The sequence below is a fragment of the Pleurodeles waltl genome, chromosome 4_2 (assembly GCF_031143425.1).
Source record: "Pleurodeles waltl isolate 20211129_DDA chromosome 4_2, aPleWal1.hap1.20221129, whole genome shotgun sequence".
NCBI lineage: Eukaryota > Metazoa > Chordata > Amphibia > Caudata > Salamandridae > Pleurodeles > Pleurodeles waltl.
The window spans coordinates 949,360,406-949,388,138 of NC_090443.1; the positions used below are offsets into that span (position 1 = coordinate 949,360,406).

A 27,733-nucleotide genomic window follows, 5' to 3' on the forward strand; every position below is an offset into this window, starting at 1 on the left:
CTAGTGACGTCACACTCACACACACTGCGGCTGACAAAGACTCGCGGCTAGTCCTCCTTCACTCAGCTCTTTTCGTAACAACTTCTTGCATATATCGCGAGCTACAAAAACTAAAACAGATCTGTCGGTTTACTACAGGAAGGGTAACACAGTCGCTTCAGGACCTTAGGGACTTTTCACTAGCCTCTGCAGTTATTCCATCTTTCTCGGTCCCCACTTTCGCAAGCAAATCTGACCCGCAGACCTACTCTCAACTTGTCAATGATCTATTCTAGTGCACTTAGAATTTTGTCAAAGCCCGAAGTCGAAGTTTCTTTCACTCCCTTACACACGCACCGACTCGTTGACCACGCCCGATCAACCTACTAAACCGCCCAGACCACAACATAAAACAACATACTCCGGAGTCTCTTGACCTCGCAGGGCCCGTCTCAACAACAACAACCACGTGGACCTTTTTATGCACGAAGCGCCACACGCACATGAAGTTCGACGACTTCCCTACTCTCACACTCGGAGTCGCACCTCCGCTATCTTCTATGAAGTTCGACGACTTCTCTACTTCTACACTCGGAGTCGCACCTCCGCTATTCTCTAAAAAAAAAAAAAAATCCTCGCAACCTTTTCACACACTCTGCGGCAATAAGCTGTGCAAGCGCAAAATCCTAACTTCTCTCATACCATCACTAGTACCGCCAACGCCGATTCCACACCTCCATTCTCTTAATCCGCAAGCTCCGAGATCCCGGGAAAGTCGCGGTGGACCTAGCCCATCATCATTCTCTCAATCTGTTTTATCCAAGAAAAATCTAATTCAACTTCTCGAGTGGGGTCTCAAAGGGCGTAACCGTCAATTCAACACCATGTACTTTAAGAGTACGGGGTCCCAAAAGGCGAAACCATCCTCTGCTACCATCTACTGATAGAGCGTTCCGTATTAATAATTTACCTGTATTCGGATGCTCTTTAGGCCGATGAATCTTTTGGCTAAGTGGGACTCTCCGTACTCTATATCGGTCAATTTCATTAAATCAATAATCAATAACGAACATAAGCAATACCTTGATCAACATAACACTTAACAATTAATCCAGAATACATTTCGGCGAAACCCTGACCTTTCAGTCAGGAATAACCACACCAGTTTATTCAAAGTTAGTAAATTTATTTCCCTATATTAACAAAGCTAGCACAATATAGATGTGTCTCAACACCAGATGATAAACGTAAATGAACATTAATAGCTGTCCATAGCGGCGAAACAGGTGCAATCTATGTAGCATTTGAATAACAAGGCATTCGATAATAGCAATGCAAATCACTAATACGATAATCTGTAATGAACTAATTGCATACATTTAGTCAGCATAACAAGGTCTCAACTTGCATCGTGCAACAAAAGGAATCCTCATCTAACCTCAAATTAGCATCGGCATGTGGGACTTCATGCAAAACAATTTAGCAACATTAATTTGGAAAAACTCCTAACTAGGGCTCTTATCAAAAATCAGCAGTTGGTTACCTAAAAGAAACACAATGCAATTGTACAATTTCCTTTCATATTTACCAATTACAATCAGCATTCAAGGAAGTCTTCGTCTCACAGGTACCGTTTCTCGATCAGCATGGGTACCGTTTCAATCAGCATGGGACGGGGCAAAGGGCAGGGGTGGACGGGGCAATTGCCTCACGGCGGCAAGGTAAAACTACTACTTCATGCAAGGGATTAAAGTTTAAAGTCTCTAGGGCAAGAATCATTTAAATCTCTTTCTCTCGATTAGAGAAAGCTTCAAAGTCTCTTTCAAAATGGCGTTGCAGCAAGGTGGGCCATAATAGCTGCAATGTCCTGCAAAATGGCGGGTATGGGCGATGTCCAATAATGGCTGCTTTCCTCTCGTGCACCTGGTTTTTATAGACAACAGTTCAAATCCAGTAGGGTCTTCCATTGGAGGGTTCATAGGTTGACTTCAAATTGTCCAATCAAAAACAACAGTTCTCAAGCTTTTACTTAAGCATACATTATCCTTGGAGACGAGTACGCAAGTTGCAACATTTTATACCAATTAACTCACTTTCAGAGCTTCCATTGTCCGCACCTGCAGATTGACCTTGGAGTAAAGAGAGAAATATGCCAGGCTGGCACGAAACCTTAAGATAAGCATGTGAACGATCTCAGTGGAAAAGTACAGCTTCAAGCAAAAATACACGTTTATTAGCACATTGGAAAAATACGAGCATCTAAACCGTGAGACCAGGCAACTAGGCCAAAGCCTCCACTAAAGTTATGCTAAGCTAAAACATTTCAAGCAAGCAAATCGTAACACACGTTTATGATTATGTCGGATTAGTGCAATTCTAATACATCACGTTATATAAAGCACGCTTATAAATGTTGGCGAACTACTCTAAGGGCACATTTTGTCCCCGTACAATCTTTATTAGTTTGGTTAAAGTCACACATGATTATTGCAGCACTACGTTTATGCGTCAATAAATGAAAACCTTCATTTTCTGCTTCATCACGTGCCAATGCCCAAAGCTCTCCACTGAAACATGTGGCTGCTGCAATTAAATGTGCAAGCACGGAATACTGAGGCAGCGTAATCCTGAAGGCATCTCGGGCCTGTTTTATCCATTTATACCCACTCCCTGGCCCTTCAGCTCGCTTTCACAACTTTCTCCCTTTATGACGCTTTTTCGTTTTTCTCTTCCTCCGTCTTTCCCATATGTGTCTTTTGCTCGCAGGAAATGCTTGAGGCAGAAAAGTAAGTGCCGGCCCTCAAAGATAAGTGCCGGTGCCCCGCACCAGAAAGCACTTGCTCAAATTAAGCATTGATATGAACATTGTTGAAGACTTGAGTTACATTCCAGCCCAAGGTCTAGTTCTAGACAGCCCCGGTTCTAGAGGGTGGGCAAGTGGGCAATGCCCGCCCGTGATTACCCCAGGACCCACCGAAAGCTTAATTACTGTGCATGTTGAACGATTTTGGAACAGCAAAAAACGCAAGTGAAAATGTTCATACCATTAGGATATATAACTTAGCAGTGGTTTGTTTTAATTTATGTCTTCTGTGAGCCTTTTGCTAATTTATGGTGATCGCCACTGAAACTATGCGGCTGTGGAAAAAAACAAGTTATGCGGCAGGGTTGACTAAATTATGCAGCAAGAAAAGGCAAATTACGTGGCGTAATGTGGCACAATTTGTTATATAATAACTTTGACATTTTTACATTTTCACACATCCCGTTGTTTACATTTTTGCCAAAACAATTAACACAGTCTTGTCAAAGGTTACACCTCGTTAGTACCACCAATTTAACACAAAATACAGAAATAGGCAACTGGAAGGTGTAGAAACATATGTATCTGTGTTTTTAGTAATGTCTGAGCCATTTGATCTAGAAAAAACTTTTCTGTTAAAATCTGCAAATTATGCATCATATGACAGATTATGTGACAAATGTGGCAACTCATTACTTATGCAGAATATGCCACAGAGGCAGGATCCATAATTCCAGTGGTACTGCTTATGACACTGTATTAGGCAAAACAAAATACTGACAAGGGCAACGTTTGGACGCTTTTTAAGTGAAAAAAACTCGTCAAATTTCACTAATACGGCAGAGATGCAGTATGGAAGAGGCAGCACCAATGCCCATTATACAAAGAAACGCACCAGCAACAATTCCATAGCAGCACAGGCAACATGTGCTGCCACTGTCCCGCCTACTCTCAGTCTCCCAATGTGCTCGCTAATATAAATAAAAGGAACTTAAAGAACAGGCACCGTAAGTTCAGGCATCGGTGACTGTGCATTTATTCTCTCCCAACAGCATCCCTAATTTTGTCACAGAAATGGATTGTAGTTAGGGCCACTAGAATTACACAATGCTGCAGCCTTATCATTTTACACTTAATAATGGATTTCTCACATTTGTCATATAATCCATCATCTGCTGTGTAATTTGCTGATTTTAACTAAAAGCGTTCACAAGCAGACCAAACGTTACTAAAAATGGAGAGACTAGTTGCTGCACAATGGAAGGTCCTTTGTAAAGGTTTGCTTGTCAGGTGCTTATTGTTGTAGTTGCACTTAAAACTGGTTGTTATGATTTGAAACAATTTCCTTTTTCCAGACAGTGCTAACATGTGAAACAAGCATTTTCAATGCAACGGGTCTCGCATTTGCTCGAATTAGAGCTATTGGCGTTGTAAAGAAAGTGCTGCGAGGAAAATAAACAGATAAAGTAGTCCGGACACCAGGCTCAAAACATCGAGCCTCGTATGTTTTTAGTAGTTTACCGGTGCTGTGTACGTGGGCTAAACACCAGAAAAGGCATGACGTCTGCATGCCTTTCACAAATGAAAGCAAGCGGATTTTTAAAAGCAAGGTCACGAACCAATGTAAGTGACTGACGTGACATGGGCGTGGTTGGAAGCCCAAAGAGAGATTACAGAACGGGACCGAGCGCTTTGCGCTTGCCCATAAAAATGACAAAATAATAAATTAACAGCAACCTGCTTTAGGTATCTGGGATTCAGTTCCATGGTAGTGACTGTAGCTTCAGTGACGCCGGCGTGGAAAGGATTTTTCTTACAAAAAGTGACAGTCATTTTCTGAAGTGGGACTCAGAAACCTTGTTTGAACTTTTCAAACTTTTCGAATGCCAGACTTTCTCCAGGACCTATCCTCTTAAGTGTATCTGACCCGAGCTCCATCGCGTTGGCCTCAAGTTGCATCTAGGTCCCAGTCTACTGTGACCATTGACTACCATTAGTGCTTTGTGCTTTTTGGTGCTATTTTCACCGAAAACGTTAAAAACATATCTCCAGTTCTCCTTATTGCATTTGTTTCATGTTGATGCTGTTTTATTTATTACATTTTATTCTATTTTTTATTCACTTGATATTTGTATTACTTGATGTTTTGACTTTATTACTGTTTTGGTGCCACACAAATGATTTACACATTGCCCTAAGTTAAGTTAGACTGCTCTGTGCCATCGCTATCCTGGGGGTGAGCTCAAGTTAGTGATTTGAGGATTGCCCCTGACAAGAAGTGTTCTTATTCCTTGAGGAAATAATACTAATCAACTTCCTTACCAACAGCAAGCACAATAAAAATAAAAAAATATATCATACCATCAATCTAAAATTCTGAACTGCGAGGCGCTCTGATCTGGGTAAAGAACACAATTATTTATGCTTCAAATACATTTGATGGTTTGGGGCATTTTGAGCGGTACAGTACATAACTCACTTATCCCACTGACGATATCAGCTAAAGATTAACTCAGAGCTGTGGAAGTGGTGGTGCGCCCTCCCCTGGGACACCAACGGCCACCTTCAGAACCGTGGATCCAATGGTCAACAAACACAATCAAAAGATTCTAGAGAAAGAGGTGATGGGGTACATAGATGAGAGATGGAGGTTGATTAGACGAGAGTTTGAGGATGCAAAAAATGAGTAGGAAAAAAGAACAGGAAGGATAAGACAAAATAATGGGAATGAAATAGGTGGATGAAAAAAGAGTAAATAAGTGATTAAAATGAAGGGGAGAAATATGACACAGGGTTGATTAGTGAGACACAAGGGTGACGTGTCGTAGAGAAGGTGAAAAAAATGGTGTGAGCGATGGATGAAAAAGAAGTCTGTGGAAGTAGAATGGATGTACCAGGGTAATGATGAGCAAAATGAGTGATGCGAGTAGGGGATGGGTAAGCATGTACTGAGTTGGGTGATAAGAGATGAGCAGAGGAAGGGGAATACGGAAGGGGGGAGGCAGAGAATGACACTGGTAAAGGATGGGGATGATGAGAAATGAAGGTGGTCACATAGGAGGGTGATGGCCAAATGGTGAGGGAGGGTCCATAGAGGGAGTGTAGAGAGACTGAAGGCTGTGGTAGAAGAACAGGGAGTGAAAATCGATGGACGAGGAGTGTGATGGGTAAAGAGGGAGTGATGAGAATAGAAGAGACTGGAGGGAGACAAGAGAACAGGAAAAAAGAGAAAGCATTCCAGACACTATTTAGGAGGGACAGTTCAATTTTGAGGCACTCACATGAGCTGCACTTTCTTCTTTGTTTCCCTTAAATTACATTCTGTTAAAAAGACTGACAACAAAACAGCGGTTGAGAAACTAGCCACCAAATTACAAGTCCAGCCTTCAACCCTGGAAGATGTACTCTTGGCACAATGGGCAGGTACAAGCCTCCATTTGATATCTGATTTGGTTTTGTTGCACAAGTTGCCACCTTTGATTACTCTTCCAATTGTTATCTCACTTACTTAGTTAAAATTCACATGGCCCGAGTCTTTGCAGATGTCGCGTGTGCTCATGGCTCTGCACTATAAAAACAAGCCCACTGCTTGAAATGTGGAGATCCATCAGTGAAGGCCAGATACAGGGATGCAGGAGTACCAGGCCCAATTTCACACACCCATGCAGTCACACAAGCACATGCACACCCCTCATCCCTTTACATCCACAAAATCATCACCTCACGGGAAGCAGCAGTGAAGGTGTTTAATTAAAGAAAGGTGAGTGACAGAAGAGGTGGAGAGTCCAGGGTGAGGGGGAGCACGAGAAGTGTGAGGAGGGGAAAGTAAGCAGAGAGATGGGACGTAATCGGGAGGAGGCTGAGGCAGTAGAAAGGACAGGGCCAAAAATGAGGATGGATGGTGAGGGGGAGAGAAGGAGAGCAGGTTGGAAAGAAAGAGGGTGAGCAAGAGTGAGAGGAGGGTGAGGAACAGAGAAAAGGGCGAGGAAGGAGAGAGAGAAGGGCGAGGAAGAGAGAAGGTTGAGGAGGAAAGAGCTGGCTGAGGTGGAGAGAGAAGAGTGAGGTGGAGAGAGAAGGGTGAAGTGGAGTGAGAGTAATATGACACAGTGAGCGGATGGTAAGTTGCTCTCCCTTTCTGGTAGAGGGCCTGTTGAGGTGTGTGCATTGCTTCTTCATCTGGTGGTAGCAACAATGATAAAGCCTGCTGGTGTGTTCTTCTGGATGTATTTGGGTTATGAAGTCGAGGGCTTATACTTATTTTCCACTCGGGGGTATCTGCTTTGGCAGGTTCCCTAAAGGCATATTTGCCCTGATCCAATATGCTGGGTAGTATTGGAAGATATAGTTTCCCCTTATTCCCAGGCATTAATACCTCAAGGAGAAAACAGGAATCTCCTTTCTCTTCCTCCAGCGGAACCCCATATATGTTCCCTCCAAGGTTTTTGCCTCCGAGCCTTTCAGCGGTTTGTTTACCTTTAGAGATTTTGTTTAGCCGTCCTTCGCCACTTTCTTCTCCGCTTGTCTCTTCTCGATGTCTGCTTCAGGAATTTCGATGTCCAGTTTTTTTCCCATGAACCCTACCTGGCCTCATTTTTCGACCACATGCTGACTCCGGCGGGGTCCCACATCAAAGGGTAGAGTGAAGGGTTCCCTTCTCTCTCAACGACTTCTCCTTTGCTTAATAGGGGACTCAGTGATTTTTCCTTGAATTTTTCCAAAAAGGTTTTGGAGCTCCTCCATCGCTTTCAGACCCAAGAACAGAAAAAAAGAATCTGAAGATGGCCACTATGCACAGGAACATCCAGGGCACCGTCTGACATCACACTGAGAATGGACATACCACCAAACGGTGGTTGATGATGCCCACATAAAAATAGAGAAAGGAAAGAAAGACAATTCCGGACCCAACCACTCGATGGTGAAATAATGCACAACACGTGAATCCAGAAAAGGTTTAATGTTGCAAAACCAGCAGCATCATTCCAAAACTGTAGGTGAGAAGACACTCAAAAAGAGGCATTTCCATACAAAGTTGTATTGGCAATCATAATTTACTTGTTCATAAAAACATGCTCTTCTAGTAAACATTTGTATATGTAACCTGTACTTTTTCAATTACTTCCTATCACACCAAACATGCATCCAATCAAATTCTTTAGTACCTCTTTAGTGCTCCATATTTGCTTATGTGAGAAGGTTGCTCCTCTCAGCGTTAATTACAATTTGTACATGTTATTTGTATCATACACCTCTCCAATACGATTTCAAAATGGTGGACATGCTTGTCATTGCTTCTCTCATCCAATTTTGACTGTGTGCAGACGCAGAATAAAGTTGTGATTTGATAACTCTGCATGTATCTGCCTGTATTGTTTGGAGCACTGCATCAGACACGGTGGTTTCCAATAACACCAATAGAATATATCTTCAGACAGAAGATATCCTATGGTGCTGCTATATTTGTTTTAAAGATGGGTAAACTTGAGGGGGTGTGGGGAGATTAGTAACAAGGACATAGGGAGGTAGGACGTGAGAAACAACCAGTCATTGTTTTCTCCTTTTTCAGTCACAACACCACATGGTCTTACTTTTAAAACTTACGTTTTTTGTTACATTTCAGTTACTATCGTCTTTTTGAAGATTAGGTACTCCAGTTGGGCTTTAATGGACAATTGGAGGATTAACGAAAGCTTTGTACCCTGCCTGTCCTGGACCCTCCTCCAAGGTTGTTAATCTCAAAGATTGTAGATGGATTATTTGATGTGTGGTTGTTCAAAGAGACTCTGGGGGTCATTCTGACCCCGGCGGTCTCAGACCGCCGGGGCCAGGGTCGGCGGGAGCACCGCCGACAGACCGGCGGTGCCCCGCAGGGCATTCTGACCGCGGCGCTTTGGCCGCGGTCAGTGCAGGAAAACCGGCGGTCTCCCGCCGGTTTTCCGCTGCCCGTCAGAATCCTCCAAGGCGGCGCAGCATGCTGCGCCGCCTTGGGGATTCTGACACCCCCTACCGCCATCCTGTTCCTGGCGGTTCGCCCGCCAGGAACAGGATGGCGGTAGGGGGTGTCGCGGGGCCCCTGGGGGCCCCTGCAGTGCCCATGCCAATGGCATGGGCACTGCAGGGGCCCCCGTAAGAGGGCCCCGCTTGTATTTCACTGTCTGCATAGCAGACAGTGAAATACGCGACGGGTGCAGTAGCACCCGTCGCACCTTCCCACTCCGCCGGCTCGATTACGAGCCGGCTTCATGGTGGGAAGGTCGTTTTCCCCTGGGCTGGCGGGCGGCCTTTTGAAGGCCGCCCGCCAGCCCAGGGGAAAACTCAAAATACCTGCCGCGGTCTTCCGACCGCGGTACGGTATTTTGGCGGCTCCCGCCGGGCGCGCGGTGACCGCGCCCGGCGGGAGTCAGAATGACCCCCTCAGTTTCTGCAGGAAGACCAGGACATGTGTCACGATGCTCTATGTATTCTGCCCAGAACCTTGATTTTGATCAGTGTAGCGCCACCCGTTGGTTTGGTTGAAGTTGCAATATCATTTTTCCAAGTACAGAAAACTGGACATTGGCCTTTTGACCACTGGAATCTCTTGAGGGGAAAAGGTGCCCAAGAGAACTGATTTCTGGATTTGGGGACTTAGGTTGACCACCACTGTGGCAGTTGGCAAGTGCATTCTGCTCTTCTTTGTGGGCTTGAAAGGCACCGGTTGCACCGCAGGGACTGTAGATGGCACTGTGGCCGTGAGAAATCTGCAGCAGTCGGTGTCCTACTGCAGGAATTGTACCTCCTATTTGCTACTATTTCTCTTTCTGCAGACACCAGCAATTGAAAATGGTGGATTCAGATGCCAATCTACTTCCACAATACAACCATAAAAATATTTGCCATCTACCTATCCCTAGGTGTATGCAGAATTTCTACAGTATGGTGTCTAGGATCACTATCAACAAAGATCATACAATCTATACAAATATTCTAGGCAGCTGTCAAAGGAATATGTTTTTATATCATAGAACTTCAAGACAGAACTTTATGAACCCATAATTTTAAACACAATTCTCATAATAATGCACCATGCATTAAAATGGACATATAACGTTATTTTACAGTCTTCAATACTCTGTATGTGTATTGTGATGCTATAGAACTGCCGGATGTTGTGACAGCTGCTCAATGCTGGCTTTAGGGTGGTGCGGGAGGCATTGTGTTTAGAAATAACTTTTGGGTTGAAAAGTACCTGCTGCAAAGTTCCTTGTGTGTCCAGCATTATTCTGGCAACAATAAAAATGTCAAGATACCTCTGGTGATTATTTCTTACTGGCAAGAGAGGGGAGTTTTGCCTAGTGGTAGTTCTGACTCATCATAAAGTAGCACGGAGGGCTAATATACCTACTGCAAAGAATGCAGATCACAGAACTGTATTTTATGTGGGTAGCTTAATGGGTTGCTGCTTTTGCCACACAGTTCCTTTTGTTACTAGCTGTTCATAAATTTTACTTCCAATACAACACAGTGACCTATGAACTGCAATCAAAGAGCTGCTGCAAACTGCATGGTACAGGTTATAACGTTATGTTTTTTCCTCAGTCCTTCATTATCTTAATGTTGCTAAAAGAGGATTGTTTGGGTAGAAATACATTCTTATTAGTAAATCCAAACCCAACCACTATTGTACATCTTACATCATGAGTTTGTGCTTCTCCAGACCACTCGTAAAATATACTCCTACTAGTAAGGATGACATGTGAGTCCTACACTTTGTAATCCTCATTGTTTTATGTAAAATTAAATATAGACTGATTTACACACTTGTATGATTCATTGTCTCCGTAGAGGGTATGTGTGATGTAAATTGCTCGTACACACTACACTGGTATGAGTAGTGCAATAAAACAAATGCAATACATCTGAGAGAAGAACTGTGGAGAGATGAGGGGCACTGCTGGAGGGTGGTAGTGAGGGAATCCGTGGTTACGGATATCACTGAGGGGCTGGCGGGGCAAAAAAACTATGTCACTGCGGTGCCAGCAGCACTAGCAACAACCCTGTAGCTACTCACCCTTTTTTCAACATGGTAAAGTCTAGATAAATAATAATCCGATTTTTAATTTACAACACAATACAAACTACTAGACAAAAAAAATGGAGCAGTCCCACATATTTTATCAGTAGTTCCATATATTTTGTAAATAAGCAGAACTGGTGCGAACTACAAGTGCTGGGTTGGTGATCACCTACACAGATCGACATTTAAAATAACGACATGTTCTTGCAATAGAAAACAAGCACTGGCATAGTCAAATTGTCTGGCCCAACAGGTGCAGACAGGATTATAGTTGTAGAGCAGTCCATCATGATGTTCAATGAAAACAATTGAGTGGAAGCAGATGGGTACCCAAATAACCAATAGAATTAGGTGAACCATTGTGGGCTGAACCAAGAAGTGAATGACAATGTCTCAAAGCAACATCAAGCCTCCACCTATCTCAGGAACCCTTCCACCATTACATGCAACCACACCTACCAATCCATCACCTTAAAGCAATTTGTAATCAAGCTTTCTGTCGGGAGAGACCTCGATGTGTTCTGGGCTATCAGACCATAACATTAGTTAAACAAACTAAGGTCCCTCTAAGTGAAATTACATTCTAAACCCCTGCATGCATATCCAGTAACATTATAATAAAAGAGTCCTTACCCTCAAAGCATTGTTGAAATAGTTGATCTTTGGACCCTCACCATATGAATGACTGTGCATTAAGGTGGGCTCAACCTGGGATTCAGAAGCCCTTAGATATTGTAAACTATCTAGAATGTAACATTCTACATATTAATTAATGATGGTCATCCGGATAACATTAAATACAATCAGCACTATAGTACTACTTTGGTGGATGTCTGAGGGTAAGTAATGACCTCCTCGTCCTCTGTGACCATCTACATGTTGTGATCATTGTGAATTGCCGGGATGTGTCATCCGGCCTTCGTCAGGACTAGGCGTGAAGCTAAGGAATAGATTCTAGGTATTAATCCAAATCTTAAATATTCAGCTTCACGGATTGTGCCATGCCATTTAATAAAAACATCATCTATGTATCTCTTCCAGGTACATATCTGTGTTTTGACTGGATTGTTAACATTAAACATGTTTTGACTCAAAATTGTGAACATGCAATGCAGCAATGAATGGGTGAGAAGTGCTCCACATTGATGTTCTGTGCACCTGGAGATATAAAGTGCCGTCAAATTGAAAGATTTCTGCTGAGTGCTAGCCTGGCACATTCTACGATAAAGTGGCGAGGTGTCATATATTCCCATTGTTGTTCAAAAAGATGAGATCCCTAATGATGTTCAGAAAATCATTTGTGTTTTATTAAATGCATGGCTCAAAGGGCAAGGCTAGATCTTCCGAACTATGACCACTGCCCTGCCTATGCAGTATACGACCCATGCTAAGTATGCCAGTCACTGAGCCCTGCCAGGTTTTCCAGTGTTCTTGTCTCCCAATGCTCGTATATTTCAATGCCAATGCCCAGGTATTCCGAGTGCCCACGTTTCCCAGTGCTTATGCCGCCTGGTGCTTGGGTCTCCCAGTGTCTAGATCCAGCAGCATCAGGTTTTATAAAAGGTCATGTAACAATTAGCACCCAACATGTTCTAAATTATAGGAGTATGGCCCTTACTTGAATGAAGGTGTAAGAAGGTGAGTGTGTAGCTCCTTCTTTTGTTAGCTGAATCACCAGAGTAACGTGGTGAATACACTTTCCTGAAGAATGGTCTTCACAGGCAGATGCACAGAACAGACCATATGAGAAGATCTTAGCTCTAATGCAATTCCTGAAGTCTACGTTATTAATCAGGTACACTTGCAGTTTCAGGGTGCGTGCTGTGGGCTAAATCACTGCTTCTCTGTCCATCAATTCTAAGTAACTCAATTCAATGAATGTATTATTTAATTATGGGTCACCTTCTGCATTGATGCTATATGGAAAACCATAAGCACATTGGCTATTAAAAGCTTTAATGTTATGTCAAGGAGAGTTAAATTCTTTGTAGAACCCTCAATGGCAATTGAACCACCTCTTACTTGAAACCATCTGCCAATGAGAAGGACGATAAGGTCCAATTAGAAGGAAGGTTTTTAGGTAGGGAGGATAAATGGATATTCAGTATGGTGAGCAGGTAGCAACACTGGGGGGTGGACAGGTATTTCCAAAGTTCAGATTCCTGGATAGTGAGGCGTCTATCCCCTTAGTCCACGAAATTTGGAAGTGAGGCTTTGCGGCGGCTGTAGTGGGCTGAGCAAAGGGCTTTGGAGAGGGATGTACTAGCATATTGCTGTACAAGTGTGCAATGTGGGACAGTGGTGACCATACATCCACAGGTAGGTCAAATAAAAAACTTTAAAAAATAATCTTAAATGATTAACTTCTCTTGGAGCGAGTTATCGCTATCAACCAACAGAGATCTGCATCTTTTGCATGCTGTACACTTGGAATATGCACTATGGGCAGGTGTATCCCATTGAATCGCTATCTTTTTATTTTGTTAAGTAAATATTAAGTTGATATACACAACTATTGCTTGATATACAACACTGAAGATCAATACACAATTCAAAATGACTACTTTTAAGGAAGAAGTCAAAACCCTAGGGTTACCCGCGGCAAGAGTATATTATGACACTCATCACATGCATCAGGAAAATTAGACACAATTCACAACAGCAAGCATCAGCTAAATACTAATATGAGCAAAGAAACTGCATCTTCCTCTGTCACACAAACGTAATGCTTTATTATAAAGGTTTTTTTTGTTACTTCTAATTCATTACTTTTAAACCAAGTAAAAGTGGACACCACAGTCCCAAATTTGCTTTTGGAAATACAGATACAAACATCTTGATCATCGCTATTTGTTAAAACAAGTTTCTCTCATACGTTTAGTCAAGTATTGCTAACACATAAGTTGTGTTCACTATTAAACGAAAAAGAAAAAAAATCACATAGAATATGAAGCAAAAAAACATTAAAAAATAGCCTTGAGTCATATGTTGATTCAAAGATTTTATTTTTTTATTTAGGACAGTGATCAAAGTTTTTGCTACCACAGCAAAGTACCTTTATTCCCCAGCAGTGACTACAGTACATATGATATAGCGTCCAATAAATTGCGCAGTACTGGGGAGAAAGCAGAAACCACAAAGGTCTCAAAGCCAAACACTCCATCAATTTTCCCTGTAATGTTCACAATGGTGGAGTCAACCACTGTTGAGTGTACTCATCCCAACCCTGAAAAGCTGGAAACATCCTAAGGGTTTAGTTTGCGATTACAATGTAAGCGGATTGGTTGAGGGTCACACAAACAACTAAGCAATTCCTTGTCGTTACAGACCTTTCACACGAGCAAATGATTACCGTTGCTATCAGAATCTATGTTACGCTAATAATAAATACATGACTTGATTAGGATATAGGCCTTCCATGAAGAAAAAATGATTAGGCTCCGTTTTGAGAACCTATGCTAGACTTTGAGTATGCAGCATCAACACCAGGAAAGTTTGAACTACTTGTGGAAGTGGTTTTGAATTTGTCAAGTGTATGAGGTTTTGCACCAAGGAATGAGGTAAACCACGCAACAACAAAAGATTATTTTTACAGGAAGGAAATATAGCTAGTGGTGTACATTCCGCTTTCCATGATCCTCAACCATGAGCAGAAACATATTTTTATCAGTTTTTGAAGAAAACATTCAATTTACGACATGAACCAATTTACATAGTTTTAAGCTATTTCGTTCTAATTGGAAAGTAAATAAAACATATTTTTATTTTTGCCAAAGAAGTTCCCAACATTGTTTAGTTGATGCGGAAAATATCATTCTTAGTCAGAATCGTGACTGATAAATTTAATGAGATGAATGCCTTCCATTATTAGTGATAAAAAGACAGCAATGCAGCAATGTGATTTGTTTTTGTAATTTAGGCCAATCAAGCCACAGCACTGACTTGTCATTCAAACCAGTTGTACTGATTGCACGTCAGACTTGTGACTTTAAAGAAGAGATAACTTGGCCAGAGTACTTTGTCTGAGAGAAATGATATGGTTGGATAAATCTAAATTGAAGTTCATCTATCCGTTCTTTGCATTAGCCCAAGTACATCACTTTTATTGAAACTTGGTTTATATTTAATAATTTATTCAAAGACCAGGGCTTGGTTATTTAGTTGGAAAGACTCAGTGGGTGTTTATGAAGATCTTCCAGTTGCGTGCTACAACCTGTATTTACGAAATCCAAAAAAGAACATACATCAGATAAATCCACACACACTGCATAAGTACTGGCTGATTTGCTGCAGAATTGACCACTAAGATCCAAAGGTGTGCAAAACTAGCATCACATAAAAGAAGTCCATCTAGTGTAAAAAAAAAAAGTATTGACAATCTGAATGCTGATTCAAATGAAGGTTGAGCCACAAAATATATCTTGACACAAACCCAACCAATACTCAAATACAGGTATCGCTCAACCACTTTTGGGTAGTGATTATGTAACCTGAGCAACCATCGGTACCCCGAGGAAGGCTTGAAAATGCATTATCATAGCATGCACAGATATCCCAACCAAAATGATCTGATACTTATATTCAAAATGGCACACAAAGAAAATACTGATGCTAAGCAGAAGGGAATTTGTAGGTCCGCTTTGGCAAGCTGAAGCAAGCTATGTGCAGCTGGGCTAAGGTCCATTCAGAGAACACCATGCCATTTTACAAAAGTTACATTCTCAAATACAATGCACACACTCATCAACACAAATTAGGACCACACATAGCAGAGCGAGTGCATTTCTGGGTTTTACATCCATGTGGTACATGCCAATACCTCTGGAATGTAATCATTTTTTAGTCTGTATTTTTATAAAGAGAACAGACACTCATATTAGAACCATCTCAAGCCCCACTCATCTGTGCAGCCTTTTCATTGGTGAGTTTTCAGAATCTTTGGAGTTTTCCATCTTTTAGAGACCAGAAGCAAGGAGTTCGGTGAAGGAGACAAAATACTGTTCCAGAGATTTCCTTATCACATGTTGTCCTTTTCACCTGAGTATAACAGTAATCCATCCACCTGTGATACCTGTGTCATGACAGCACAAATATGAGTAATAGTCACTAAAGATTACAAGATGAGAGAAAGCCCGATCTGGGTTCCAGTGCCTATTGTCATTTGGCAACCACCCATTTCATCTTCAGGACAATCTTGTGCAATAACGCCTTGAGATTCACCACTTCTACCTAGGAAGGCAAAATTATTTATCTTCAAGAGTGTACCCGAAATTGAGATTGTCATTGTCGAAAATCTAAGACCAGTAGCAAGCAGCAGGATAAAACAGACTCCATCACCACAACAACCAGCAACATAAGCCTGCTGCATATGTGACATATATAGTTAAAAAGAAGTGAGAAAGGACCACCAACCCCACTTAGGTCTTCCATCTTAAGTTGTGAATTGATTCAATGGATAATAAAACTAACCACTGCAGATGATCGGTATGAAGTACAGCGTGTTTGAGACCTGCAAAAATGGGAGTTGACATAAGCTTATAAACAGAGTTATTGTGCCATAATTTCAGTACTCCAAATAAGCCAAGGATTTGAGTAGCCTATGATGAATTTAGCCATAAATCAAAATTCAGGCAATGGCAACAATATTATTATCCTGTAAGGAGTCATTACTTGGAATCAAAAAGAGATATTTGTCCATGGAAACCAGTGTCGTGGAGGGTATCTAGAATTCCTCCCATGAGCTATAAAATGATTGTTGCTGGAGGCCGGCTAAATCATGGCATTTTCATTCAGAACGACAGTAGATGTCTCTGCCTGATAGAAACACTGTTTTTTTTAAGATAGCATGTGTGATGTGGGGCAGATCATACAACTTAATGTTCTACAGTTCTACTTGGAGGACACATAGGGGGTTATTCTAACTTTGGAGGAGGTGTTAATCCGTCCCAAAAGTGACGGAAAAGTGACGGATTTACCACCAGCCGTATTACGAGTCCATTATATCCTATGGAACTCGTAATACGGCTGGTGGTATATCCGTCACTTTACCGGCACTTTTGGGACAGATTAACACTCCTCCAAAGTTAGAATAACCCCTATAGTTTTGACAGTTAGCCCTGAACTAAGGGTACTGTAACGGGTTAAAATTCCTCCACCCAACGTGGAGTGTATAATAACTGTCAATAGAAGAAGTATAGCAGAAATTGCGAGCATGATCTTTTAGGTGTTATGAGGAAAAGGCAAATCGTTTACTGTAGCCATGTTCTGTAACGTGAGCATGCTTTATAGGCTTCCAAAAAAATACCGTTTTAAAAAGGTTTGGATATGGAAAGCATAGCGTGTACTGCTATGACTTACCACCACCGCACTGTGCCACAAAGTAACTGAGTACTGACTGATGAAAGGAACATCTGTGGCTTAGTGTATGTGCAACACTATCAAACAATTAGGTGGGAACGACAATGTTGGAGAGAAATGTTCCCCCGCATTGCCCTTCACTGCTGGGTGCTTGCCCCTGTGGTGCCAACAACGCAGGTGGCAGACAAGACCCTTGCGATCATCTGAATCAGTGAGAAATGTAAGGAAAGAAGGTGGGGTTTGTAGCCATCTTGGGCCCCACTTTCGGATGAAAACCTTCGGTATGTTTAGGCAAGAAGGCTAGGCAAGTCGGTCATACCCTGCCCATCCAGTGTACGCATTGTTCAACAAAGATCAGGGGACAGGAAGACTACTTACCACAATGCAGAAGGGTTTCTTCCATTTTTAGATGACATCTTCCCAAGTCGCCGACCTAGATTCATACTACCCTTAGTAAGTGCTGTGTGTGTTTTGGCTCCAATTGGAGATGCGAGCTTTAGAAATGAAAGCCAACTAGGTGCATTTGTGCCAAATATCCCTTGCCATTACCAGCCACCAGTGGCGTAGCGTGGGTTGTCAGCACCCGGGGCAAGGCAAGTCATTTGCGCCCCCTAACCCGTGGATTTTAGCACTCGAGTCCCCCCCCCAGATGTTGCGCCCGGTGCGGCCGGCCCCCCCTGCACTCCCCACGCTACGCCATTACCAGCCACTAAACGTTAGGCTGGAGCTATTATGTTTGTGTAACCATTTCATTAGAATCGAACACTGATTCAGACTCTAACAATTCTGCTTCTTCCATTAAATCAGACATTACTTTTTTTTTAAATAAAAAGGGGTAAAACGATGCATGATCACTGTGCACTGCAAGAGCTTTCCAGCTCTATAGGAAATTCAAGGCATGCCCCTGCTTATCAATTCTCTTTCGGGATCAAGAAAAACAATTCAAATAAGAATTCTGTCTTAGAACCTCTCTGTATTCAATTGGGCAGTATATATTATTATTATTTTACAATATCACCCTCAACACAGAAGTGCAGTCTGCTTCTGAGGCACCTTGGCCAAGAGTCATTTTGACTACAACTGATCCCTGCTTCACTTTCCCTGTAGATTTGTTTTACACTTGGTGCCATACCCAAAGTAAAGCCATTTTGCTGTGCATAATACCACAGCATCAAAGAACCACCATGCACTTTTAAGAACATTTTCTCTTTCAAATCTCAAGGCTATTGAAATATTTTAATTTAGTTTTTCAATGCTTGCCAAACTTTCCACAGGTTCTGATGCCCTGCCTCTGGGAACGGAGCCTCAATGAGGCAGAATCTTGGTGACATGTTTAGTTTTGCAGTCACATCTGTAACACGGACAAACATCCATCAAACGGGTGGGGAGATACCTGCAAAGCTTTGTAGGTATTTCCAAGGCAGCACCCACTACGTTAGACTGGACCCAGCAGTCACTGCATAAACACAGAGGTCCTCCTGACCAGCTTTGTTAGATTTACAAGAACGTTACATCGTCTTGGGACTGCACCCAGCGCCAGTGGGCATCGTATTCCAGATGCAGTTTACCGCTGTTGGGTTTGTGTTTCTCAAAGTCAACTTTCCCATTTTTGTACAGCTTTCCCGGCGGACTGCACACGCCTGCCATTCTCACTACAGGTAACTTGGTGTCAAGAGCATGATCAGGAGCTGCTGTTGGCTTGCCACACAATCCATTTGCTATGGGTTTTTGCTGTGAGTCTTGCTTTGTCGTTTTGCTGGACTCCGCTGTGTTTGTGTCTTTGTTTGTCTTAAAGAAGTTATCAGTTCTTAAGAAGTTCTGGACAATACCAATCTTTTCTATCTTGGTGGCACTTCCCCCTGGCATACTTGAACTGCTTCTATCTTTGTCTCTTTTCTCCACGTCTTGTTCAACAGCTGTCAACGGAGCAGCCGGTCGGTTTGGGGTTGATGACATTAATGACTCTGATGTGCTGTGGCAGTATTCGTCCATATCATCGGCAAGTGTGTCCAAGTAGCTGCCAATAGAAATGCTGTCCAGCCTCTCGTTGGGGTCTTGGAGGCTGCTCCAGCTCCCGCGCCTGGATGTCTCCTGACTTTCCACCAAACTGTACTGACTACTCGTCAGGCTGCTGCATCGGCTCGTAAGGGTCCCCTTCTCCTCCATGATCCACTTTACAGCCTCAATCCCTTCATTGACGGCCACCAGCTGCTGAAGGATCCTGACATCAATGGCTCTCAGGTAAGCCTAGAACAACAAAAAAAGAACATATCAAAAAACTGAGAAGAAATTAGATCTATCAATTCAGCTCTTAAAAGTCTCAATAAAAAATGTTATTCAGGATTTGTGAAGCAGCAGCAGGATTTATAACAGCAATGATCCATTTACCCAAAGATCAAACACTGCATGTTCGGCTATATTGTCTGGAAATTGAATCAACCGCTACTGGAGATACTTAACATATGATCCATTTGGCAAGATTACTCATGCAAAACTTGTGTGACTGTGTTGTATGTACTCTATATTGTATCACGATGATCATATTGACTCAATTTCTGTGTTACCCACTGGCTTCTGACTATTAAATATAGTTTAGAAAAGAAGATTGTCAAAGTTTGGTTATGGATCATTTCATACAGATTTTTCCAAACAACAAGGTAAAGGCTATGGAAGGGAGTAATTATTAAATAATTATTAATGAACATTAGGGTAAGAGAAACATTTATTGCACGCAGCAAGGGTTGTTTTTCTGACTTTCCTATTCACCATCAGGCCCATCCATAGGTGATGGGTTAGTGGTCAGCATTCTCAGGCCCTGCACATTTGCAGGACCCTGCGCTTGTGTTGCAACATTTATTTCTACACTTTACAGCTAATCTGCTCTATTTATTAATGACGAGTCCTCGAACACGGCTATCACTGGAAGGAGCCATGTGCTGGACCGACCATGGTTCTTCTTCCCTGCAAAATATATTCTTGAAACTTTGAAACAGGTCCTCATCCTATGAAGGGCACCACCACAGTTAGTAAACCCAGCCTCCAAAACTCCTGAAAGGGCTTTGTACCATTACAGGAGGCTCAAGGTATCAACTACAATACATTTGTGAGTTCAAAAGAGGACTAAACAAGCCTAGGCGTAAAAAAAAAGCTTTGATAGTTGTCTTGTCTTTCTCAACCCAAAAACGGGCTCGAAGATCAACTGGGACATTTCAAACATTAGTTCCTATGAATTAACTGTTCTCATGTTTTCCAAAACACAGTCACTTGTTTTTAACAAATTTCACAATCAGTCAGAGATCATCCTTTTTCTTGAAATGGTAAAAAATGATGCTGCAAACATTGCCAAAACCTTGGCTGTATACAGGTTCTTCTCAAAATGGAGAGGGGGGGCAAGGGGAATGCTATTCAGACAAAAAGCTATTAACATCCAATGTGTACACCCGCACCTCCTGAAAACAGGGGGTTAGCTCCTTCCCAGCAACTCTGAGTGCTCTTATGCAGCCTATCACATTTTAGCAAATATAATGAATATTATGCTGTAAAATGCACTCATTCACCCTTGGTTTTCAAGGTTTTCAGTGTAGAATACCTCCCCTCGAGGAAAGCATGCATACCATCTTTGACAACGGGTATGGCCAGTGGTGGAAATGGACGGCACCAGTGGTGGAAATGGGGGGCACCAGTGGTGGAAATGGGGGGCGCCATTGGTGAAAATTGGCGGCGCCAGTGGTGAAAATGGGTGACGCCAGGGGTGGCAGTGGGCAATGGACTTCTTAGAAACAATTTGGGCACTCGCATGTACTTTTACAAATTAAGCAATGTCATGGCTACAGCCTGAGCAACACACCAGAAGCCAACATATAGTGGGAGCAAGGAAGACAGCAGTGTTGCCTTTTTCATTCCACAAGTAAATGGAGTGAGACGAGGGAACGGCCAGTCCTACCACCTTCAGCCAAAGCATTGCAGCATGTGGCCAACATTGTGCCTCTCTTTCCAGCATGGCAAAGCAAGCCTTTGCATCAAACAAATCCTAATTCCAAGCAGTGCCACAATGCATTCAATGAAGGTAAATGCAATGGGCGGAGTGCGGTTTGTCAACCTGATACTACTTGCTCCCTCTGCATGAAACAGTAAAACATGACCCCATATGCTAAAAGGGTACTGCTGTTGCTTTCAAAACCCATTTCCACACTTATAGCAGCACTTACACTGTTTACAAATGCAGTGAGTGAGGGTAAGTCACAGCAGGTGCCTGTGAAAGGCTTTGCGAGTGCTAAAACAAGTGTTACTGTCAACTCCAATGAAACTCCCGTTTGCATATGTTTAATATATAAAATGTGCACATCCTGACTTTTGCCAGTATACATATTAACATATGGATCGGTGATAATGGTTTGATTTGCTTTTGATGGGAGTATATTCTTTAGTTCTGAAGAAGGTGGTGAAAGGACCTTAAAGACCACCGAAACTCGTCAACGCTAATTGGCATTACTGGACCTGGAGGAGCAGGCCTTAATCAAACAGGGGCTGGTTACAGAAATCGACTGGCTTCTGTAATTCTGTATAGACTATAGTAGATGTATTCTTTTGTCTCCCTCATGTTGGATTTTATATTTTATATGTGATTTTTTTATTAATGTTCTCTGCATTGGGTTTGTTATATTGGATTTTATAACAGCATGGGATTGTATTATGTAGTAATTATTATCAGATTCCTTTATTTGAGATTGATCATTGGAGCGATTGAATATTCGAGATTGTGTGTTGATTGATTTCTTCCCCTTGGGGAGTTTTATTTTTTCACTGTGTTACGGTGCCCTGTCCCCTTGGGGTGATAGATATAGGAGGGCCCTCTCTCTCTTTCTTTTGGAAGCTGTGGCCCAGTGCCAGACAGCTCTAGCCCACTGCCTCAGGCCACCCTACTTTGCCCATCTACCCCCGATAGCCCGCATGCTATTTTATGAGGACCAAATCACCCAAAACTCTGCCTCCCAGGATTTGGGCCAGACTGCTGCCTTGGTTCCACACCCAAGACTGCCCCACCTACCTGACTATTTTCAGGCACCATTGCATATAGTAAGCATTGATTTCATCTTGTCTGTCCTGAGATACTGGCCAGCACCTGTCCATATGCAGCTAGTGCAAAGACATTTTTTGAAAAATTACACCAACTTTGCACCTATGACAATGCTGTTAATCCCTACCTCACTTCCTGAGTTGTAATTTTTTTTAATGTAATTAGGTGAGAGTGGACACAGCTCCAATTCTAGGAGACATGGAATTAAAAAAGCATGGCCTTTGCCATTCACCAGTGTGTTCTTTGTCTATTTTCAATTGTCTAGGATGGCAGCGATCGATAGGAATCCTCAATTCAAGTGTTAGTAACATAAGCACTTGTCAGGTCTACAGAGCCATGTAGCACACCTCTCCATCTTGGAGATATGTCCATGGCATTGGGGGATGCCAGTGGCAGGGTTGCCATTTTTGCTGCAAGCGACATCAGGAGCTTAAGCTCTGCCCACCTAAATGGTGACATGCCCCCATACAGCAACCATTTATTTGATAAAAGCTGGTGGAAATATAGACACACACACGTGTGTTTACCTAAACTTGTGTTTCTACTTACCACTTGTTACCACACTCATACAGCCGAGTAAAATGTTAATAGCAGCTGTGAATACTGAGTTTACACCAACCGGATTTTTAGCCCATCACCTCCCAGCTGCCCCAGCTCACCACAGCAGAAACACTAACCACAAAGGTATCTTACTAGCTGCGCCTGCTGAACAGGTGCGTCTACTAGCAGGCTGGTTTAGGGAGATTAAGGTGCCTGCTGGGGCATTAAAGGACCGGATGATCTGTGTGCCCAGAGCACCTCTTGGTACAATGCTTCCAATATTTGCCCCAGGCTTCTAATGCACTTCCTAAAGAGATCTGTTTGCAATCTCCTGCTCACAAGTTGGAATACTCGTAAAGCATCTCGGAGAGTACATTTCTCTGCGTCACTGTAATGTGAGTGATCTGTGGATCACATGCTTGAACCCAGAAAAAGGTTGCAGAGTCAGGTAAAGCACTGAGAGGGCAGCAGAGGTGAAAATGAGGGGCGTAGCTTGGAGGGTGTGCAAGCCTCAGATTTTCTGACAATCAGACTTGCATGCAATGTTTAAGTACATTATAGAACAAGCAGGGTGCATTGGAGGGGCCTGAGGGGCAGCGGAAAGCGAGAGGAATGTGGATTGGCAGGGGTACTATGCGAGGGAAAACATAATATTTTGTAAAATTACCAATATTTTTGATGACTTTAGAAACTGAGAGGGAAAGAGTGTGTGTGCGTTTTTGTCTGGATGTGTGTAAAAATTCCTGGTGAATTCCGGCCGACATCTCATCATACCCGACTGGAAGCACCTATACCCAACTATTTATCAGAAAATTAATGTATTAATAAACACACTACAACCCCGCCCCACCCCCTCCCCGCCACCCTCACGAAGCTACGCCCCTGGTGAAAATGTTGGAACTGTGTATTATTTCACCCATCTTTGCTAATTCAAGGCCTATGTCGAATTATACAATAAAGGTTAAGATAAAAAAATACACAGACGTGAGATGGGGAGAAAGTTCACTTTCCCAGGGGGCCCTATGAAGGTGGGGGGGCCCGGGCAATAGTCTACTTTCCCTATGCCTTAAAACTCTGGGGAATAACAAAGATGCTCTATGGATGGTGTGTCACCAAAGGCAACACTGATGCGTAATAGCACGTTGTGGGTAAAACAATGGGAGTGTGTCAATTGGGTGAATTTGTTTTAGCTTTTTTTTTTTTAATAATACCGCTGTATTTCAACAGCATTATTGCACTGGCTATCTGCGGCAAACACAAATGCCTGAAGTTTCCCATCCCTCAGAGATCTCCCAGATAAAAGTTCAAAGTTGTTCGATTTACAAACCTAGGTCACTGTTTTCACAACCTAATTTGCAAACCACTTTTATTCTGGCCTCTGAGCCTATCCCCTGTCCCAGTCTGGCCCCTCCACGGTGTGATTAACCTGAAGGCACAGAAATACCTGGAGGGGGAGAGATGGTTGCTTTCTAACTAGAGATACTGACTGACACCTCACATCACTGGGGTTATGCAACACTTTCACAAATAGAAGCAGACTTTAAAGTGTACCCAAACCTGCTGTAGAGGCACGGCGGGGGCTGGGAGGCTAACTCCATGGTCCCCGGATTATCGTGTTTGACGGACATCACGGCCCGGTCGGAACAGGGGAGGGAGGGCATTGGGCTCCCTGGGCCTGGAGAACAGTCATCCATTCCGCTCGTGGGGCTACATTTTTTCAGCACATTTTATCTCAGTGACGCAAACACCGTTCCCACGTGCCAGGCCCGTGGCTACGGAAGATGTGATTTTTTTAGGTGCAGATGCCCCAAATTAAGACCAAGACGCCGAACAGGCACAGTGAGGATAATTCTGATTTCGCAGTGAAATACCAGAAATTTGTGAGTCACTCGGTATGTCTGCTCTGGTGTCTGCAGCGGGCAGCTTGTAAAGCGCCACGTCAGCGCGGATTTTTGCTTCAGTACTCTATAGAAAACGAACACCATGAAGATTATGTCTGGTCCTGTCGAAACAGAAATATCCCAGCATTGCGTTTAGTAAACTGAAAAAGATGCATTTCGGGCCTTTTGTAGTGGTTTTGCACCGCCACTAGGTGGCGCTCGGACGCTGCTGCAATACCTTACCTTATGGCTGCACTGACTCCGCAGGGGAAGAATGGGACGAGGGCTGCACCTGCAGTTGAAAGAATACACTCCAGGAACCCGGTAGCATTACACCAAAAACAGAAAGAAGGACTACAATTTTACTTCAACCTGGCGCGGAGAACGACAGCGCTCATTAGCAGAGAATTACAGAAGAAGTACTAAGAACCCAAATAGAATGCAATTTTTAAAGCGAGTAAAATGCTTGTTATTTAAATTGCTTTCTGATAGCACCGCTTACTACCTCTTTTTTGGAAAACAAAAAAAAAAAACAAAAAAAAACTTCCTAACGTTTTCAGGCGACCCTCTAAAAAACGGGACATTAGCTAAATTTCCCGAAATCTGCCGGGCCAACTGGTGAAAAACCGGGACCGTCCCGGCAAATCCGGGACGCGTGGTCACCTTACATTTGAAGCACCTGGCTGGTGCAGGGCTAGCCCTTTACAGTGTCTCACACCCCAATGCCAGCACGTCACGGTAGTGTTTGTAAACTATTACCTGAAAGTACAAGCGATGTCCAGCATTTCTCCTGCACAACTTACTGCAAAGTACCAGAACTTCTTCCCTAGGCTGTTCTGCTTCTAGTGGAGCAGGATAAGGTCTTCTCAACAAAGCAGGGGGTGCTTCTGACAGCCAGTACCAGCACTGGTCAGCACTGCTCCTGTACCTCTCCTCGCCACAGGCCTGCCTTACACGAGGCCTAGCCAGCACTTCTAAGTACTGTGCCCATCTTCATGTCACAAGTCGAGGCATGGCAGCAGAAGCCATGTGCTGTACACGTCCACAAAACCTTGCTTCTTTTGTTATAATGGCATTGGCCCATACTGGATCTTCCTTCCATGTTTAAATCCGCTCCCTTCATCCACTTCCTCAATTCATACTCTCTTCAGACTCCTACGTAGGCAGTACCTAATTTTAAAATCTCAAGAAATAAAAAAATGTGTCAGGGGCCCAAGATATTTTTAGTTGGTCCTTCAAATTCTGCCCCTCCCACTTTACACCCGGCAGTGAAAGTGGCCACTTGCCACCGTAAAGTGGGCTTTGGCCACTTCCACTATTGCTGCCAGAGGAAAAAGATGGACCATGAAATGGCTGCAGGGTTATCTTATCCCAGCTCAGTCGGAACTTGGGAGCCGGATGGCCCTCCAGCGTGGGGACATCAGGCTTGGCTGGGAATGTCATCTGTCCAGCTTGTATGTGCCTGTGGCTCTGCTCCAGATATACCAGGATGGCCACAGTGTGTACTCAGTAGTAGTATATGCACAGTCTCCTACCTGTGACAACCGAAAGAGCCTTTCCATAAGACAACAAAGTGCATTTTTTATCAGTACCCATTTTTACTTTATTTTACTGCGGCAGTTGCCACTGCAGCTAATTCTAGTGTTCGAAAATAAGACCCGGACCTGAGCACCGACAAACACCGGCACATATTAAGCACCAAAAGAACCTGCCTAAAAATAAATCTGGTCAATGCCTTTAGCCGTTAACTCCAGCAGATTCTAACAATAATTCTTGCACACCCTGTTCATTAAGGGACATGTATCTTACTCTGAATGAATCGGGAAAGCGAATTAAACAACAAATAAAACAGAATGCAATACTTTACACACATTATTATATTTTTTTAACAGTTAAAATAGCAAAATATTACATAATTTTGCCAATAAACACAGATTTCTCTCCCTTTATTTCGCAGCCCGAGAAAGAGATCCACTCACTCATTCATCACACCATTCTAGTTTAAAAGAAATACAGAAATTATGGCAGCATTTATATCACCTGCAGTAACACACCTCCAAGGTTCAACTACAACTACAGAGGTATACCGTCAACACGTTTCAGTCCTAAATTACTTTTTCTAGGCCTTTAGTCTGGACAAACAATTAATTTTACATACTAAAGGTGGGAGGTTGGTGGTAAAGAAGATTGCAGGTGGAAACATAGAAAACCTCATATATGAGTCAGAAATACTACTTAGCCAAATTCATTAATTTAGGTGGACCCAAGTGCATCGGCAATCACACAGGGAATACTGTTACTGCTCCTCAACGCTTTGGGGGTTATTCCAACTTTGGAGGAGGTGGTAATCCGTCCCAAATGTGACAGATTTACCACCAGCAGTATTACGAGTTCCATAGGATATAATGGACTCGTAATACTGCTGGTGGTATATCCGTCACTTTACCGTCACTTTTGGGACGGATTACCACTTCCTCCAAAGTTGGAATAACCCCCTTTGTGTCACAAGTGATTCAGGCTGTAGTTGATGGCAGGCGATCAGGCAATGCAACTTCTCCAATAACTTCCTGGGGTGCGTCTTCATTAGCAGGAGAGCAAGTGCCTCCCAGAGCACTGTTCACTTCTTTTATTTATGTCTGCTAGTATTACTGCTTAATATAAATAAATAAGTAAATACATAATAATACAAATTAAATAAATAAAAGTAAGTGCGGTATGCCAACATTTTTTCATAAGAGCTCAGACTATTCGCGATCTTGCCCTGGTGTTCACCTGTGGATGTGTACTCACCTACACTCTGGGTCGGGCTCACAGGTCATCTTTGGACATTCCCAAGAGGTCACCAAGGTGGTTCTAGCCTCCAGCCCTGACCTGTCCATCCCTCTGATCTCTGGCCCATTCAATATATTCAGGCTGTCTCAGAGAACTCACACCTTGGTTGTCCGTCAAGAGGTGGTAGCTCAACTGGTTATGTGTTACCTTCTAGAGCAGTGGTTCCCAACCTTTTGGTTTCTGTGGACCCCCACTTTAACATTAATGGA

General features: G+C 43.0%; 1 protein-coding gene across 1 annotated transcript in view; it reads right to left on the reverse strand.

Moving 5' to 3' along the window:
* Window positions 1–13,826: 13,826 nt before the first annotated feature.
* Window positions 13,827–27,733, reverse strand: part of LURAP1 (leucine rich adaptor protein 1) — a 99,543-nt gene continuing 85,636 nt past the window's right edge. The window contains exon 2 of the mRNA XM_069232760.1: window positions 13,827–19,442. Coding sequence (XP_069088861.1) covers window positions 18,693–19,442 — 750 coding nt within the window. The 3' untranslated portion in view covers window positions 13,827–18,692. The remainder of the gene's footprint in view (window positions 19,443–27,733) is intronic.